This window comes from Dermacentor silvarum, chromosome 1 (genome assembly GCF_013339745.2).
Source record: "Dermacentor silvarum isolate Dsil-2018 chromosome 1, BIME_Dsil_1.4, whole genome shotgun sequence".
NCBI classification, from domain to species: Eukaryota; Metazoa; Arthropoda; class Arachnida; order Ixodida; family Ixodidae; genus Dermacentor; species Dermacentor silvarum.
The window spans coordinates 63,185,373-63,203,436 of NC_051154.1; the positions used below are offsets into that span (position 1 = coordinate 63,185,373).

Consider the following 18,064-nt stretch of genomic DNA (forward strand, 5'->3'; position numbering starts at 1 on the left):
AAAGCGCGAGAAGTTGGGTCACGCCAAGGCTTCGTTGCCGCACCTCCGGTCGCGCGAGGTTGAATACTATCGCGAGTATTGCTGACAGTACGTTTTAGTGCCACTCTTGTCGTAGGGCAAGGGCTGGTTCTTGATCGCGTCGATCAGCATTTCAGCCTACACTTTTGGTGCCATGGTTTTGGTGCCCGGTGCCATTTTACGACCGGTTGTTTACATGCTAGTGTAGCTTCCAGTGAAGCAGAACGACTTTCCGCCGCGTTTCCGCTTCGCCATGGCGAAAAAATCGGCCCGAGACCGATTTGGCTCGCAGCCTGTTTTTCTGCCTGTTTTGCCGCCTAGGCGGGCGGATTTTTGCAAGATTTTGCCCATTCCTACAGCTTCGAGACCAAGTGTGAACGTAGCCTAAAATCCTGCGCGAGCGCGGCCTAACCGGCACCTGAAGGGAAGCGGCGGAAATGTATACCGGAGATTTCGACCACCTGGGGTCTTAAACGTGCAACCTAAATCTAAGTAAACGGGCGTCGAGCGTTTTCGCCATCATCTAAAATGCGGCTGCCGCATTTGTTGCTTCAGAATGCGGCCGCCACATTCTCGCCCAAAACTTCACAGAGTGTAAAGCCTTGAAAAACACCGTGACAGTTTTTTCCATATGCATACATGATTCGCTGTAAATTACCAACCGAAACGGAAGCGCCCAGGAATTAAATAGTGATAGTAGCACCGGTTTCATGAATTATGTCAGCGCGAAGCGACGAAAACAAAGGGTGGGTAAGTAGGGGGGGGGGGGGGGGGGGTTGCGGAAAAAATTTCGGGGGGGGGGGGGGTTTGAACTCCCCCCCCCCCCCCTGGCTACGCCACTGGCTCAAAGTACCTGAAGTAGGCAAAGAATGCTAACCGAATTAATACCACCATTACGTGCATTCCACCACATCATAAAGCAGTTGTGCAAGGCGGCAGCTGACAATGCAACTGCAGCCAAGAGTGGGATCACTCACTCGGTCCCGGGTCACAGCGGTATCCGCGCAAACGAGAAGGCCCATGAGGCTGCGCGAGCTCTACTTTTCTATCGCTCCACCTCCCAGTCGCCTGCACCTGTGAGCGCAATGACAGAGGTAGACTACGAGAAGTTGCACCTCTGAACTGCAATCCACAGCCTCCTCGTTTACCACGCGTCGGACAGGGGCTCATTTTCCGGCTGCAGTCTGGCTTTCCCTCATGCCAAACGTGCTAGAAACGTGGCGCACTTGCGCGAGATGTCTGGCTGGAGCAAGATAGCAAGATGTGTACGCTGACGAAGACGCACGTGGCGCCAACCCCTCATGAGGCCACACTTGCCCGAACAGCGAACAACTCGTACGACCCCCCGCCAAAGTACTGATGTATCAGGAATGGCCGGAGCAGCGCAGAGAAAGCACCTCCGTCAGGGAAAGGTGCAGAAAGGTGGACTAGGACCGTCGTGACGTCCTGGAGTCTTTCGCGGTTTTTGCCAGGTAATCTGTACTATTACCAATATTTCATCGAGCCATTTTCAAGCCTGCTCTCAAATTTTTCACATCACTTCCGGTCAGAGGTCGTTCCTGGAAGACGCCCGTCAGCGATACGACCACGTTTTGTTGCTTTGTGCTCGCTTTCGAAATCGTCGCACATCGTGTCTTCACAGGTGGATTATCTCTGCTTGGTTGAAAGCTGAAGGTGCGGTGCCGAACTTGCGTTGCGTTGCGTGCAAGTTTGTTTTGCAATTACCTGTGAGGCAGAAATCGCGAGTGTTTTCAATTCCAAAAGATGGGGGCACTCGGATCCGCGCTTTTCCTTTGAAAGATTTCGTGCAGACGTCGTGCACCAATGTACGACTTTTTTTTTTTTTTTTTTTTTTTTTTTTTTGCCGTCCGTTAATTCTAAGAGCGCTCATTCTGGCCGCCCTTTTAAATGCGGTCTTAAGAGCGGTACTCTTCGCTGTTGCTTCAGGGGAAAAAAATCATTTCCGTGTAAATTAGCGTCTGGTGCGTCGAATGAATTAGCGGCAGACGCATCTTACGCTATTCTCGAACCCAGGATGCTGTGGCTGTCACAGTCTTTTCTTTTTCTGATATTTCGGCGCATGTAGTTTGTAGTTATAGTGCACGTTTACCAGCAGACTATTCTGCTATGTATGAAATTTCATATTCTTACCAGAATTTCATTTTAAATTTTAGGATAGCGCCCTTAAGCATATTGCTTAAAAGAGGGAGCCTCGCATTGTAGCAGTAAAAAAGCGATAGCGACGGCGGTGACTCTCTGCTCACACGTGTTGTGCTTATGAGCAGCTGAGCGCTGTTCGTTTTCCAGCTTCGCGTTAGGAGCGGAAGACATCGTCCGCGGACAGGAAGAGTTCTGGAGGTTGAATTGCCGGTGCCCCGCTTGCGACATGACACTGTTTGTTTCTGTGGCAACGTACGAAGCGCACCAGAAAGAGCCGTGTTTCTTAACTCCTGGGGTACTGAATGTGCGCCTCCGAATACCCTCGCTGCTAGAAACCTGAACGTGAGACCTGCACAGTATACCTTGGCTGAAAGCTTCGTTCACAATTGTCGATAACCATACAGTCAGTCCCTGTTATTACGAAGCACAGATCAGCAAATTAGGCAAAAGTGTTATGCCAAAGATGTATCTATGTTATGAATTCCTTACTACATACTAAATACATATGCGTGTTATCGATCAACACCAAAGTTATTTCCGCCTTTTGGATGTCATGTGCACTTATTAAGTTAGAAAACACTCTTCGTGAGTACAAAATTATTAGCACAACGTTTCTGAAGGAACAGATAAGTAAAAGGAAGACGACAACACTGGCACAAAAAAAAAAAGTTACTTTCAGACCGGAAAAGATGAAAAGTTTTGTTGTTGTTGTGGCCATAACAATAACAACATAACTTTTGCTCATTTCCGCTTTGAAAGTTCGATGCGTGCATGTCACTGCGTTCATTTCATATTGTGTTAGTCCTGCTGGGTATAGGTGATGCATTATGTGATCTAAGTCGGAATGGTGTATAGGCTGTATGCATGTATATATTCTGTAATAGTTGATTGAAATAAATATTTTCTTTCACTTTCTAATTAATTTGTTTAAACACGAACCCCTTTCTACAATCCAAATATAGGCAATGCTGCCTCAATTGCAATGAACCGTTCGAAAAAATGTAAGCCAGTTCCACGCTTGTGAAATCTGATGAAACAGCGGAGCGCTGCAAGCGTGGGTGTATAGCGTAGTGGGTATGACGCTCGTCTTCGGACCGTGAGTACCCGGGTTTAAATCCCGCCTCTCTCTCTATCTGTGCTTCTCTTTCTTTCTCTCTTTCTTTTTCTCTCTCTGAGTGTGTGTGTCTCTCTCTCTCACTCTCATTTTCTTTTTCTCTCGCCCATAGCAAGTTGTGTTACAATCATCGGTACAACGCAGTCATATGGTTCCCATAAATGCATGTTCTGCAAGCGTGGGTGTATAGCCTAGTGGTTATGACCGTGGGCACCCGGGCTCGAATCCCGCCTCGCCAAGAAGGTTCATTTTATTTATTTCTCTCGCTCTCTGTCGGTCTCTTTCTTTCCCTCTCTGCACCTCCTCTCCTCATTTCACACTCTCTGCATTTCGCTCGGACCTGCGGACACCAGCACTCCGTAGGGAGTGCTGTTGCTGGTGCTGGTGCTCGACGTTAAATGCTCCGCTGTTAAAATTAAGTGAGAAAAATGCCTCATCCTTGGCCGATCTGACGTAGTGGGTATGAGCCATTTTGGAGACAAGAAATGGGGAGCAGTTTCTAGTGGCTCGTTCGGCTGAAAAATCCGTAGGAGACGGAGAATGCCCGAACATGTTGAATCAAACGTAAACATTCGGTAGATATCTACCTTTTTGGGGACGACCACGCCTCCTCTCTTCCCTCGTCTAAAAGACATCGTTCCTGTTCAGGAGGCGCAGGGCATTGAGTACAAGATTGTGTATTGGCGACACTAAAAACTTCCCGGAAAGAATTTGTCAACACAAGAATTCGCCACCTAAACAGAGAACGCAGTGCTGTGGCAGAAGACTGCGAGCTTTTTGATCACCAGATTAGCCCCGACGGCGCTGTCGTCTTGGAGAGAGAAAACAACCAGCGGCGGCGGATCCTTTTGGAATCCTGGCACCTGCAGAGGACGGCGGGTAACATCAATCGTTCGTCAGGAACACTTGCTGCCGTTTACCCTCCAATTTCTACAAAAAAGTGTATCCGCGCCTGTCAAAGCGCTAAAAACGCATATAACCACTGCTACGTCTCACGCCATCTCACCCGTGAAGAAGGAGCCGGTCGGGCTCCGAAACGTCGGGCTTTTAAAATCAATTTTGGTTGGAGTTTTCCTTCTCATTAATTCCGAACGTGTATTCGCGGTGCAGTGCGGCTTTTCGTGTCAAAGAACTATACCGCGACACATTTAGCCCACAACCTACAACGTAAAATTATTCCCGCTAAAGTTTCAATGTGCAGATCGCAACTCGGGTGCGCGAAGGCTAGGCGAAATGGTCGGCCGGCAAGCCGCGACGTGGCCGACGTCATGTCACGTGACGCGAAGGCCTCAAAATGGTTCGAAGGAACTGTTCTGTTACACCGGTTGTAGATCTTAATCCTTGCGCAGCGCACTTATCACTCCCGACACATCTCGTATTAGATAAAAGAGCCATCTCATAGAAAACATAAATATATTTAATTAATCAATATCCGGTGCTAACAGACGTCTGCGACGGCGTCGCCTTCTGTTCAATGGCCCGGCGCACAAACTTGCTGATGCGTTCCTCGGCGGCTCTGAGAGCGCGAGGACCTTCGATGTCCCTCGAACGACCTGGGCCGGCCAAACGGTGGCGGCGGAACGGGTGGCTCGTCGGGAGTAGCCATGTGTCAGCTGGCAGCTGCAGCAGCGGCGGCTCCCTGGGTCATGGCAGGTATGTACCGGTCGAACGTGCATGCATTCCAATAAAACTGCAATATTTTGTCCATTATTGCCTGCGCGCTGGGCCCACCGCATGCTCCCGATGCTTCGAATGGTCCTCCTGCGTGGAAAGGCACGAAGTATACAGTGAACTCAGAGGGTGGTACCGCGGAGGCCACAGCGTATACGCCTGCGGGTGGGACGCGTGGCCCCGAGGGGCGCGATTCGCCCGGGGCCACTACCCGGCGTCGTTTGGGGGGTCCGCTGTGCCTCACCCAGGCTCCGGGGCAGGGGCGGATCGAGTGATGGTCAGCGCGAAGGGCTGGGTTGTGTGGGCGCAGCAACTTCTCCGGGTCGCGGTCGGTGTCCGAAATGAAACTGAGCCTCCTGAAGCTCAGCGTCGGCCACCCCGTTTCGAACGCGTCTGGTTCGAACGGGAAGGGGGGGGGGGGGGGGGGGGGATGCCACGAGGTCCCGCGACCGATCCCCGCTTGCTTGCTTGCTTGCTTGCTTGCTTGCTTACTTGCTTGCTTGCTTGCTTGCCTTCGAGATATAGCACAACGAGTGGCTCGTATGATGATGATGATGATGATCCTTCACCATGGCTCGCACCCACTGAGGGGGATAGGCCAAGAATCGGGCGGCAGTAGGTAGCTAAAAAAAATTCTTTTTGACAATGAGATACGCAAAGTAAAGAAGTGGCTCGTACCCCGCGAGAGCATTCTTCGTCTTCCTTCGTCTCCAACCGCGATGTCGCTTCGGACTCCCATCTAGAGCAGCTCACGGAAGCAGTTCCCACACTATTAAGTGGCACAGTTTTTAGAGCGGTGTGCCGACCTATATAGTAGCTGCTTTGGCAAATTACTCTTTACTTGCTTTGCAACGCAGTGCTCAAGTATGAGTGGGGGGCGCACTGTACGCGGGGAGATACGATCGAGGCTCCGCAAGAATTAGGTCCGCAAATCACCCATGAGAGTTCACCGCTGCCTCTATCCTTGTCGCTGTGCAAGATCCGAGTTGTCTGTGTCCTTTGCGACTGCTTAATAGCGTCGTTATGCTTTGCCGCAACAAAAAGCGATAGAGGCGTAAGATTATCCAAACTAATGTTATTCACTAAATTGTGAATTACATTACGTTACCATGGAGTATTTGTTTTCGAACGTAATGAAATAACGGCGAATAATGCGAGATCGCAGTGATATAGAACGACGTTTAAGGAATCCATAATCGGTGTGCATCAGCAGGCTAGCCATTCAAATTTAGACCACTTTTGTTGATAATATTAAAAAAAATATTCTTGTGATACGGTTATCACTAGCTTTAATTACACGTATATATACATAATAATAACGCACTTTTCGTCGGCGCTCAGAAGAAAATGCACATAAAACAGCAAAAGTTCAAGTGTCTCGCAATATTCAAGCTTTTAAAAATGGCTTTACGGATACTGCGCATCCTTTTCTTCTTTTATTGCGATAGCAATTATATAGACATTCAAGGCGCATGCGTGCCGCCGCCGTCACCGTGCTTTCACAATGGGCCTCTTCGATTATCCGTTCCTGACAGTCCCGGACTGCCCGAGACAGTGCTTTCAGCCAATGAGCGTTGCGTATGCAGTTTTGCGGACAGTCCGGGACTGTCAGAGACGGATAATCGAAGAGGCCCAATATCGACCGCGCACGTGCGGCCCACACGTGGTGGGTTAGAAGGTCTCCATAGACGCGAGAGACGCGCAGTGCGTTTGGCTGCAAAAACGATGTGAACGCATCCTGCCAGGACAGCGTTCTCGCTGAGAGTCTGCGTGCGACACCGTGCGTACCACACCGCGGTGCGCACAGTGGTTTGAGCGGAGCGCACGCATCAATTGTGAGAACTGCAATAAGATACGAACGCCGAAGGTTTTCTTTCGGTCTCATCTCGTGCACCATCGAGGTACTGTAATCGAGGTGCGACGCCCGCAACGCCGGTGGCGGCGCTCCTGTCACATCAGTGTTTTAAGGCACCTAATAGTAAGACGCCTAATAGTTGTTAAATCTAGGCGCTGTTTCTGTGGCTCAGCAGCAGCTGCCTCGCGTGCTGGGTCGCGCCAACCTGTCGCCTCCGCGTATTAATTCTTAGAAAACCGCCTGAGGAACTCGAGCAACGCGAAACATTGCTATCGCTCTCAATGTTTCGCACTTCGGGCAACGCTGCCATTTCTATTTTCACGCACGCAATAGTTTACGTTAGCAACCTAAAAGCTGTTCAGTGGATATTTAAATGTAAAAGGCGGCCAATAATAAATTCCAAGCTCAGTAAGTTCACTTTTAAATGAATATGCATGCCGGTGTACTTTAGTATTAGCCCAGAATAGCACAGCCAAGCCACGGCCCGCATATTTTCCAATTATCACTGTTAGCTTCTCGGGCAACAATCCGTTCAAAAACTGCTCAAGACCACTCACGTTGTACCGAGAACTGAGTTAACTGGCCCGACAATGACGACATAGGTGGCAAATGGGGAGGGTGAGCGAATCGGATGAGGAGGAGGGGAGGGGGTTCATTGAATTGAAGCTGTGTCTTAATCTGTTCGATAGTCTTTTTAACACGAAAGTGTTTTATGCCGGGGTCCACCAAGACTTCACTGACGTATTTCCGTCACGGAAATACGTCATAGAACATAATACAAAGAAACCAGAAGAAAAAGTTCCACAAACTGCAAAATTTGGAAATCGAACCCACGACCTCTCGGTCCGCGACGATAGATCGCCGAGCGTTTAACCCATTGCGCCACAAACGCATTTGCAGAGAGCTACACAGACGCGCCTTATATATCTAACACTCCTCCGTGTACCCGCGCTCTTGCTCGGGGCGGTGCCGCCGCCTACGAGCAGAAAAGAGAAGTACTGCATTATGACACTAACGCGCACCGACAGTGAACGCTTCGATGGTCTCAGCACTACGACGCCTCGATGCCAGCATTCGAAGGGACGCTGGCATCAAGAAGCACTACCAACGCCACCTAGGTGGCGGCGTTCACCGTACTCAGCACAGCGGAGCGTGGCCTCCGCAATTAGCTCTGAAAATGTTTCTGAAGTTGATCGCGGAGGCTGCAATTACGACGCGCTGATTTGACTCGGTGACGATTCAGTTACGTGCTTTGTCTTGCGCGTTGTATTAGTGTGTCAGTTACGTGCTTCGTCTTTCGCGTTGTGCTAGCGTGTGCAGCGTAGTGCAGCTTCCATATGCACGACGGTTGCTCATGGTCATCGACGTTGGTAGTCGTGATGGAGGAGACGTGCCACCAGGCGTCAGCGTGGGTGCATCAACGCCTAAGGGCGCTTTAGCCACAAAACACCAATAGACATTATATATCAATGTGCAATAAACATTACACTACTTCTGTGAAGACACGTTTCACTTTCGTGTTCTATACCGATTCCTATATAAGAGGGATCAACCACATTTTTTTATTGTTGTATGCGAACCTTTAATGCGGACTCCTTTACAAAATTAATCTATTTGGTGAATTAAACATGCCGCCAAGGCCTCAGTAGGCAAGACCAAGCATGCTTTCACCGCACCAGGCTCAACGCGGTTGGCACCACCTACCTTAAATACAAATGTCACTTATTAGACTCGTCGATGTGTCATCGGTGCAATGCTCCTGAGGACTTTCAGCATGTTGTATGTAACTGCAGTTCAAACCACGTGACACCATAAACGAGTGTTTGTAACGGAAACTCGATGCTTTATGGCTTCAGGTATACAACACAAATTTTGCAGCAGTACATAAAGAAGCAGTCCTGAATAAGATCTTGCCAGTGGCGCACCGACGGGGGGCGTTTCGGGGGTTGTAACCCCCCCCCCCCCCCTGAGGCCGACCTAACCCTCCCCCCCCCCTTTTTTTTTTTTCGTTTAACCCCGTTTCTTTCTATGTGCATTTGAGTACTGCAACTAAGATGTAAGACGCGCAATCGTCTGCACACTCGCAAAAAGCACATTTTTTGACAATTTCCCGTGTGAGAAATTGAAATTAGTGCTGTTTAGATGGTATTGGCAAACTGTGAACCCCCCCATGGCAGAGATCCTGGGTGCGCTACTGGATCTTGCACTTATTTCGCAGTTAGTAATCCAGTGGCAATTTTCCAAATCCGGTGGATATATTATCGGAGTCCAGGGAACCAGCTGCCGAATCCATGAGAGGTGCCCCGGCCAGGGGCGCAGGCTCGGGCCCACGTGCGAGACATTAGTACTTTTTTGTGAATATGGGCCCAGATGATGAACTACTTATCTACTTGACGCCACAATGAGTGTTTCATACATAAGGGGGATATAGCTCTATGAGTCCGAATCACACAGTTTCCTTCTAAAATTAGTAGAGGGAACTCCGGAGCTGTGATCGTTAAACTACCATGGGAATTAATGATGGTTAGTACATGGATTTGTCTGCTCTTTGTGTTCGTGACTTCAGACGTTATTGTGTCTTTATTTAGGCTTATTCTTATCAGAACTTGACACAGCATTATCATATTCCTTTCTCTTGACGAGAACGTGTGTGTGTTAGGAAACGTTAACATGATACATTCCGCCCTACTCTGCCACCGGTCGCAGACTATCTCGACCTTCTATCGAAATGAGGATTAGAAGGCGCAATACATCAAGCAACGCGCGGAGAATTTTATCTGGAAAGTTGGTCAAATCCTTCCTTGACCATATTAATGTCCGGTGCTCCAATATTATGACACATGCAGCTGTTGTTGAAACCAAGGTCGCTGAACATTATTTCATCTGCTGTCGTCTCGTAGAATATTCTAAACCTTCGAATGACAACAGAACAAAAAAAATTAAATTTCCATTGTTGATCCAAGGCTTTTTGACAAATGCATCAACAAAGCATGAATGACAGTCCCTATTATGTACAGTCTCTCCAGCTGATTTATACGACTGCTTTGTTCAGGTACTCCATACTTATAAGAACAAATGTACCCTCTCTTTAAAAGTCAGATTACGTCGCGAAGAGAACTAGTGGCTGTCACCACAAATAATAGCAGAGATTAAGGGAAAAGACCTTATGTGGGCCCAAGCAAAACGGGCTCCTAACCGTCCTGAGCTGCTACTGAAATTTAAAATGTGTAGAAATCGAGTGAATGCCATGATTGGGTTGGCAAAGTGAAATCACATGCGCGGCAACTTCACTGCGGCTCATTCAGACATAAAAAAGACGTGGTCTTTCGCAAATCATGGAAAATTCATAAACATATAACAAGAAGTTAAGGAAGAAGATAGCCTTATTAAACAAAGAAGTAGAAAAATATGCACAACAACTCCAAAGACGACAATGGGAGGAAATATGTACGGAGATGGATGAGCAACTGAGCACGAGCAAGACGTGGAGGTTGCTGAAATATCTCCTTAATCCAGAGGAAACAAAAAGGGTGCACAGACAAAACATACACAATATCCTATGCGCATATAAAGGAACAGAGCAAGAATTTTTGAAAGAGGTCGAACTCAAATACATATCACAGGCATCGCCGTGTATTCATCCTGAATACGAGGGAAAACAGAACTCCGACCTCGATGAAGAGTTTAGCGAAGCAGAAATAACAGTAGTCCTGCACAAACTCAACACCAAATCGGCACTGGGCCCAGATGCCATTACAAACAAGACACTCTGAAACCTGGACGACGCGTCCATCGGCAAACTGACAGAATATATTAACGAGTGCTGGAAACAAGGACAGATACCGCAGCAGTGGAAGACGGCACAAGTCGTCCAACTACAACTCGGGAATCTAAGACCCATATCGTTAATTTCCTGCGTAGGCAACTGATGGAGCATGCCTTCCTCGCCAGACGCACCAACTACATAGAAGACAATGACTTACTCCCAGACACTATGATATGATTCCGAAGAAACCTGTCTACACAAGACGCCATGCTGCAACTGAAACACCAAGTAATAGACGAACCAGGGAGATCGACTCGAGTCATCCTCGGGCTAGATCTCATGAAGACATTCGACAATGTCGCACACCAAGCCATATTAAACCAAATCAGCAACCTTGGCTTGGGCTAGAGGACGTACAACTATATCCGAAACTTCTTAACGGACAGAGAAGCAGAATCACCGTAGGAGACCTCACATCCGAGGAAGTGCCCATAGGCAGTGCAAGCACACCGCAGGGATCGGTGATATCGTCCAGGCTCTATAACCTGGCTCTGATTGGTCTCCCTAGCGAATTACTAAGAAACGAAGGACTTGACCACACAATCTATGCATACGACATCACGCTATGGATAAACAATTTCAGTGATGGATCGATTGAACAGAGACTACAAGAAGCAGTCGATACCGTCGAGAAATACCTATAGAAGGCACCGGTCTAACATGCTCGGCCGAAAAATCTGAGCTGTTGCTATACAGACCAACGCACAACACACAAACCTACACAGACATACAACTCAAGTCCTAAGACGGACAACCCATACCCAAAGTCGTCAAGATAAGGGTGTTGGGAAGGATCATAGAAGCCAAGGGCACCAACGGAGAAACCATTCGCAAGCTCGAAGCGAAAGTTTATCAGACGGTGCGATTGATCAAGAGAATCACCAACAGACACGAGGGCATGAAAGAAGCAAGCGTCATGAGAATCATCCAGGTGTTTGTCATCAACCAGATCACGTACATGGCGGCACACCACAGATGGTACGCCGCAGAAAGAAGAAACTAGACGGCCTGATTAGCAAGGTATATAAACAGGCGATTGGACTCATGCTAAGCACGAGCACGGAGAAACTCATATATATATATATATATATATATATATATATAGCTGGGGCTGCACAACAGGCTAGAGGAGCTAATAGAAGCACAATACGAGCGCCTCTCCAAGGCCAAGGCCGGTATAGACATATCCTAGATAAACTAGACATCCGCTACCACACACAACACCGAGGCAAACGGGACATACACACGGAAATAAGGGCCAAACTCACGGTACCCCCACTACCCAAGAATATGCACTCTGTACACCACGAGGGCAGGAGAAGATGCAGGGCAAAGAACATAGCGAAGAACTACGGAAGAGACAAGGACACGGTCTTTGTAGACGCTGCACGTTACAAACACAAATGTAGCTTTGTCGCAGCAGTATAGGTACTCCTTGTATAGGCGCGCAGGTATGGCCGTGCAGGTACTCCTTGTACCTGCACGCCGGTTCCATTGTTTCATCTGTTAAATACCTGGGACCCGCCGTGGTTGCTCTGTGGCTATGGTGTTGGGCTGCTGAGCACGGTCACTGGATGGAATCCCGGCCACGGTGGCCGCATTTCGATGGGGGCGAAATGCGAAAACGCCCGTGTAATTAGATTTAGGTGCACGTTAAACAACCCCAGGTGGTCCAAATTTCCCGAGTCCCCCACTACGGCGTGCCTCATAATCAGATCGTGGTTTTGGCACGTAAAACCCCACAATTTAATTTTATTTTAAATACCTGGGCGTCTTACTTGACAGTGACTTTGCCTGGAATTCCCACCTGGCTTACGTATGCTCAAGGCTTAGTGCAGTTTCAGGCACATTATACAGGGTGTCCCAGCTATCACGCAGCACGATTTAAAAAAAAAAAAAGAAGAACGGCGTTACGCGAAGCAAACCTAGTGCGTATTGTTTCCAGTACAGTGGAGTAGCCGCCAGTAATTTTTTCGTTACTGAGGTTTAATTACCTAATTGTAATTAATTATCTAACTCGAGAAGTACCGTCCTAATTATCAAAGTGTCAATGAGAAAATTGTAGAGCAACACAAAAAACTCCCGATACAGCTTTCTGTTGCTCAATACGTGCTACATAAAAGTGTTTTTCCGAGCGTAAAAGAAGCCCGCGAATACACGAAAAGGGCCTCGAGCGGCCAGTCGCGCGGCAATTCTGCGTGTATTCGCGAGCTCCTTTCACACTATGAAAAACACATTTATGTAGCACGTATTGAGCAACAGAAAGCTGTATCGGGAGTTTTTCTTGTTGCTCTACAATTTTCTCATTGACACTTTGATAATTAGGACGGTACTTCTCGAGCTAGATAATTAATTACAATTACCTAATTAAATCTCAGTAACGAAAAAAATTACTGGCGGCTACTCCACTGTACTGGAAACAATACGTACTAGGTTTTCTTCGCGTAACGCCGTTCCTCTTCTTTTAAATCGTGCTGCGTGATAGCTGGGACACCCTGTATAACATGAGATATTATATGCCATTATCCGTTCGTAAAATGATTCTACAAGCACTGGGTATACTTCGTTATGGGATTACAGTGTTCGGCCACTGCGCGATTCGCCGATGGAAAAATATAATAAATTCTATCCTTCGATCTATTCTGAAAATAATTAGCTGCGATTTATAGGGTTAGCTTCCGGCTCTCAAATTTTAACACCCTTCTCATAGGAACGGCTATCCTGAGGCATTTTTGGTCAAACAAGTATAAAGTGGGATATGTTCCTGCGTGTTGTCTTCGTCCTAAAGATCGTTTTCGGGTGATTCGCTGCTCTACCAGATACGGTCAGCGCACTCGTAATTACTTCATACCCTCATGTCTCAATCAACTACCAGCAAGTGCCTTTCGCGTGAAAACAAAATATAAACGAAAGCAAATTCTTCGTCGCATTATTCTTTAATATTCTAGCCCTCGGCCTTTCCTTCCAGGTTCATTTCAATTATAGATAACTGTCTGGTATGAGAGCCTTAAGAGGACGACATATTCTAATTGCCACTTCATTATACATGCAGGTGATGACGTGTAAGAATAGACAGTGAAGACAGTACTTTTTTTGTTTTGGTTTTACTTTGGTGTTCTGTACGCTGCTGATATCATATGTACTTTCCTATCCCGTCTTCCTTTTTTTTTTTTTAATCTTCAGATGATATTGCTGGTTCTGAGTAAGAAAAAATCGACGGTTTTTTAGTATTATATAACTGCATGATGACTATTTGGTTGCTTTCCTCACACTGCATCTCCGCATAAGTTACGTGGTTTGTTTTACTTTTATTTCTCTCCTCATTGCTGTTAGCTTTGTTTTCTACTTTTCTTGCTTGTTCCTCCTTAAAAAAAAAAAAAAAAAAAAGAAAAAAAAAACCCGTTCCTGCGTATTCTGTGGTGTCCGCGATATAGCAGCTTTGTAAACGCTGCCTGTCGGCTCTGCCCCTCAAGCCCAATGCGGCTTTGGCAGGCCTATCATGTATTGGTGCATCATGTAATAAAATATTATTATTATTAATAATTTACTACGTCTTGTCTGCCTTTATTGGCCTAAATTTCGAAGCAATCCTATATTTCTAAACACAGAAGGTAATAAGATTGCGCACGTGCATACCCGCCGTCGTAGCGCAGTGGCTATGGTGTTGCGCTGCATGAGCACGATGTCACGGGTTCGATACATGCATTTCTTGAGCCACCGCAGTTCCCCGATGGTGCGGTATGGTGTATCAAATTTCTTTGTCTGTTCAAAATATTTGCAAAAGTAATTCTGTGTTACGCTTGGTTCGCAGAGCTGGTAGCGTACGGTTTCATAACTATTTCAGACTGCACTACGTCGACCGTATATCGCTACACAGCGTTATACCAACTTCGCATTCCGGCCGCGGCCTATTAGAACACTGGAAAGCGTTCTTACTGCGTTCCTGGACCCAGACCCCTGACCAAATCTGTGCCAGCGTTGATTGACAAAATCAACAGACAACCATTTCCTAACGTTTTGGGTTTTCCAATCGTCGGCCTAAGTGCAGCAGATATTGTCGCTTAATTTCTCACCGTCATTACGGAACAAACGCTCGAAACACTACGCGCTTCCCTGATAATTTGTTGTGCCTCCTCGTCGCCTCTCCATTACGGAAAATGTGATGCCCTCCATGCACTGCAGTACTTTAATCTTGTTAAATTACATCTTCTTGTCGGCGCGGCGGGTGACGCAATATGGTGACAAGAAATGAATAGAATCGAAGGAAATTTTGTTGAGTTTAATGGCCCACTTTTTTTATCTTGACTATCATCAACGGCCGGGCGCAAAGACAGTCACTCTTTGGGTATATTTGCATTTCGGGCTCACATCCAGCAGGCAATTATGTAACAGCGTATCATACAAAAGAAGCTCTGAGGCTCGGCACGGAAGCATGGAAACAAAAGAACAAAACGGTATTTTTCAAACGATCTACTTTTTTTTTTTTCCCCGCTATGCGTATCGATCTCGTTGCCGGAAGCAAACCTGTATATGCGCTTCCTTGCAAGCACGATTCTTAAATACAGCGCAGTCCGTGCAGTCCTGTGAAGTTGCCACATAAAATTTTGAACAACCAGCCATGCGTCTAGGGAAAAATGCGTGCCGGCTTTGGGGAAGAGCTTTTACGCGGGCAACCGCTTAGAAAAACAGGTCTGGTAGGTCTGGCAACCACGCCCTCGCCTGGGAAGGCAACGCCACAGCGGCGTCCAAAATGTCGATATTTCTTTTACCTCGAAAACCCTTCAGAACAAAGAACACTCATTTATAACTAGGTCCAGTCCAAGGTATTGTGCCACTGTTGTAAAGACGAACTTGTATCTACCCTGAGGAAAGGATATCGTTCTGAAGCCACTCATTTATCGCGGCAAAAACGCGAACGCGATCCCCAAGGCGCGAAATCCAGAGGGCGCTAGCACAAATAAACTGTGGCACATGGGTAAAGTCGGTCCTCTTTTAATGCAAATGATCTACATATTTCGGCGCCTTTCAGTGGTCTGATTGTTTTATGCTGTAGGTGAACAACTGCTGCAAACAAGGTAGTTAACAGTTCATCGGTTGCCCTTCAGTCTGAGTTATTAGTTCCGTTTTATAGTGGCGGTTCAGTGATCACCCGTTGCGATGTCGGAGCCCAAAATATCTCCGAGTGATCCGCTGAAGCTTTGGTACAGCATAAAGGGCGATGTCAGGTGAGTGTGTGATGGTTTCTGTGGCTTTCTTTGACAATATTCACCGACCAAGTCTAGTTTTTCGGATGTTTTTCGAGTTAGTTTTACTTTTTTGGGGGAAATGGCTGTCTCGGGGAGAAAAAAAAGAAAAAAGAAAAATACGGCAGGCTAAACTGAGTTCTGTGTTTTTCACATAATTTTGCCAGGTTTTATTGCCAGTCTACTGATTCGATGCAGGAAGAAAGCCCTCGAGTACTGTTTTATGTAATCTATGTTGTCTCAGATGTTATTCACACTGTCGCAGAATGTGAACGCTGCTGGATGTTCGCTTCTGGTAACATTTAGCGTCTTTTGAAACGACTACTACGTATGTTTAGTTTATGAAATCATTGAAAAAAAAAAGTTATTTAGTGGCTAGTGTGCAGATTACTTTGTAAAATGATATGTTTGGAGAGGTGCCGGAATAGACTGTATGTTCAAAGCAAATCCTGTAAGACTTAGCGCCGAACTGCAATGATGCATGGTGATTTCAGTTTATGTTGTGACGCCGACATTTAAGTTACTTGTGTTGTGGGAAAACGCTATTTAGAAAAAGAAAATGAACAATTTACACGCGTGGTGGTATCGAAAGGTGATTGGGTGCGTCATTGTACACTTTTTTTTTCTTTTCTTGATGGTTACTGCGGAGATTTAGCGTCTGCAGTGAAGTAAAGACGCTTTAGTTTGACTGGTGGGTGTATTTCGGTTCGCAGTACTTTCAGTATGCAACCTTTATGTTTCTTTGAGCTTTATGTCTGCTGTCCAATGCAGTATACTTGCGTGTGTTGTGCATGTCGCCTATCTTCCACAACAGCCAATACTACCGCTTATGTATTTCCATGTGTGTTGCTGTTATGTTCCGACTGAGTTAGCCTTTGATTTTGCAAGCCCCTACATACACTTAATTCAAATTATTGAACTGGTGGCACTATTTCCTCATTGTTATTATTTTTTGTTTGTTTCAGGACAGCAAAGAGTGTTGCCTTGGAGTCACTGACACTGCAGTCTGTCGACCACTCTGTTTATGTCATGTTGCAGATGAACTGCGACTTCATCAAAAAGTTTGAGTTTCTGAACATTTCAGAAATAATAGTCACAAATCTGCGAGTAAGTGATGGATTTTACTAGGGTCATGTCATCGTACTAATACATTGTGGTGTGGCAGGGTGACCAGATGAACTCAGACCACCGAGTGGAAAGCTCAGTCAAAAATAACCCTCATGAATGGCATGGATTGCCCTTAAATATCCCAAAACAAGCATAGTATTTTCCCAAAGTGGTTTATTTTAAATAACAGATTGTTTAATTAAGGACATACATTTGTGTATTTGTATGCATGGTTTAGGAGATGGCTGGTTTAGTGGTACTTAAAGAAAGTGGTGAAAAACCAGTCATTGTTACTGATCGCTGTAGTGCTTATGCTAAGCAATGATTCTGAAAGATTTTGGCTTGTGTTGTTTCTGATGAGAAATAGATGCATCAGTCTGGGTTATCTGAAAATTTTGCTACATTAATTAACTACAAAATCATGAATGTGGGTTAAATTGCCATTTTTTTTTGTATTGGAAGTGCTCTAATGTCAACAAATCACCAAAACCGGCACAACTGACTGAAGAATTCTGCAAGCGACTCTGCTCATTTGTTAATAAGGATTCCGTGTGGCAGCTGAAACGTTAACCTTAATGATGTTCCATCCCGACCCAACAGGATTATGTCATACGTAGGATTTCAGCTCTGCAAAAACAACAACCCAAATATGCTTGTGATGTGAGGAACTTCTTCACCTGGTCATGTAGGTAATTGAGAATAGTAGGAATGCATAGGGTATTGAGTAGGGATCACGTAGGGTATTGACAATAGTCCACAGTGGCCTCGACCTGATGTCAGAAGGGACATCGAATGCTCAAGTTAGAAATAAGTACAATGAAAAAGGAAAGGTGGTGGGAAGCTATGCTTTTTAAAACTGCTTTTATGAATTTCGAAGTACAGCTAATCATGTTTCGAATAGGATGTGTTTGTGTTACCATTAGGTATGAATGAAATTATTGGCATCTGGTTTCTGGCTTTTATGTCATAGAAAGCTTTATCAGCAATTTTGGTTAGTGGTAGCTGGGGGCGTCACATTTGGGGCTTCCTTATACTATAATTATTTAATATTGTTGCTGCTAGGTTGCATT

General features: G+C 46.2%; 1 protein-coding gene across 2 annotated transcripts in view; it reads left to right on the top strand.

The window, feature by feature from the left end:
* Nucleotides 1-15,354: 15,354 nt before the first annotated feature.
* The window catches only part of LOC119442820 (LIM and SH3 domain protein Lasp), a 33,902-nt gene continuing 31,192 nt past the window's right edge, over nt 15,355-18,064 (top strand). Inside the window, exons 1-3 of one of the 2 annotated variants that reach the window (XM_049668709.1) lie at nt 15,355-15,719; nt 15,776-15,869; nt 16,853-16,994. In XM_049668709.1, the coding sequence (XP_049524666.1) occupies nt 15,802-15,869; nt 16,853-16,994 (210 nt within the window). In that variant the 5' untranslated portion in view covers nt 15,355-15,719; nt 15,776-15,801. Of the gene's footprint in view, nt 15,870-16,852; nt 16,995-18,064 lie in introns of both variants that reach the window. The other variant, XM_049668708.1, reaches the window with a different exon arrangement.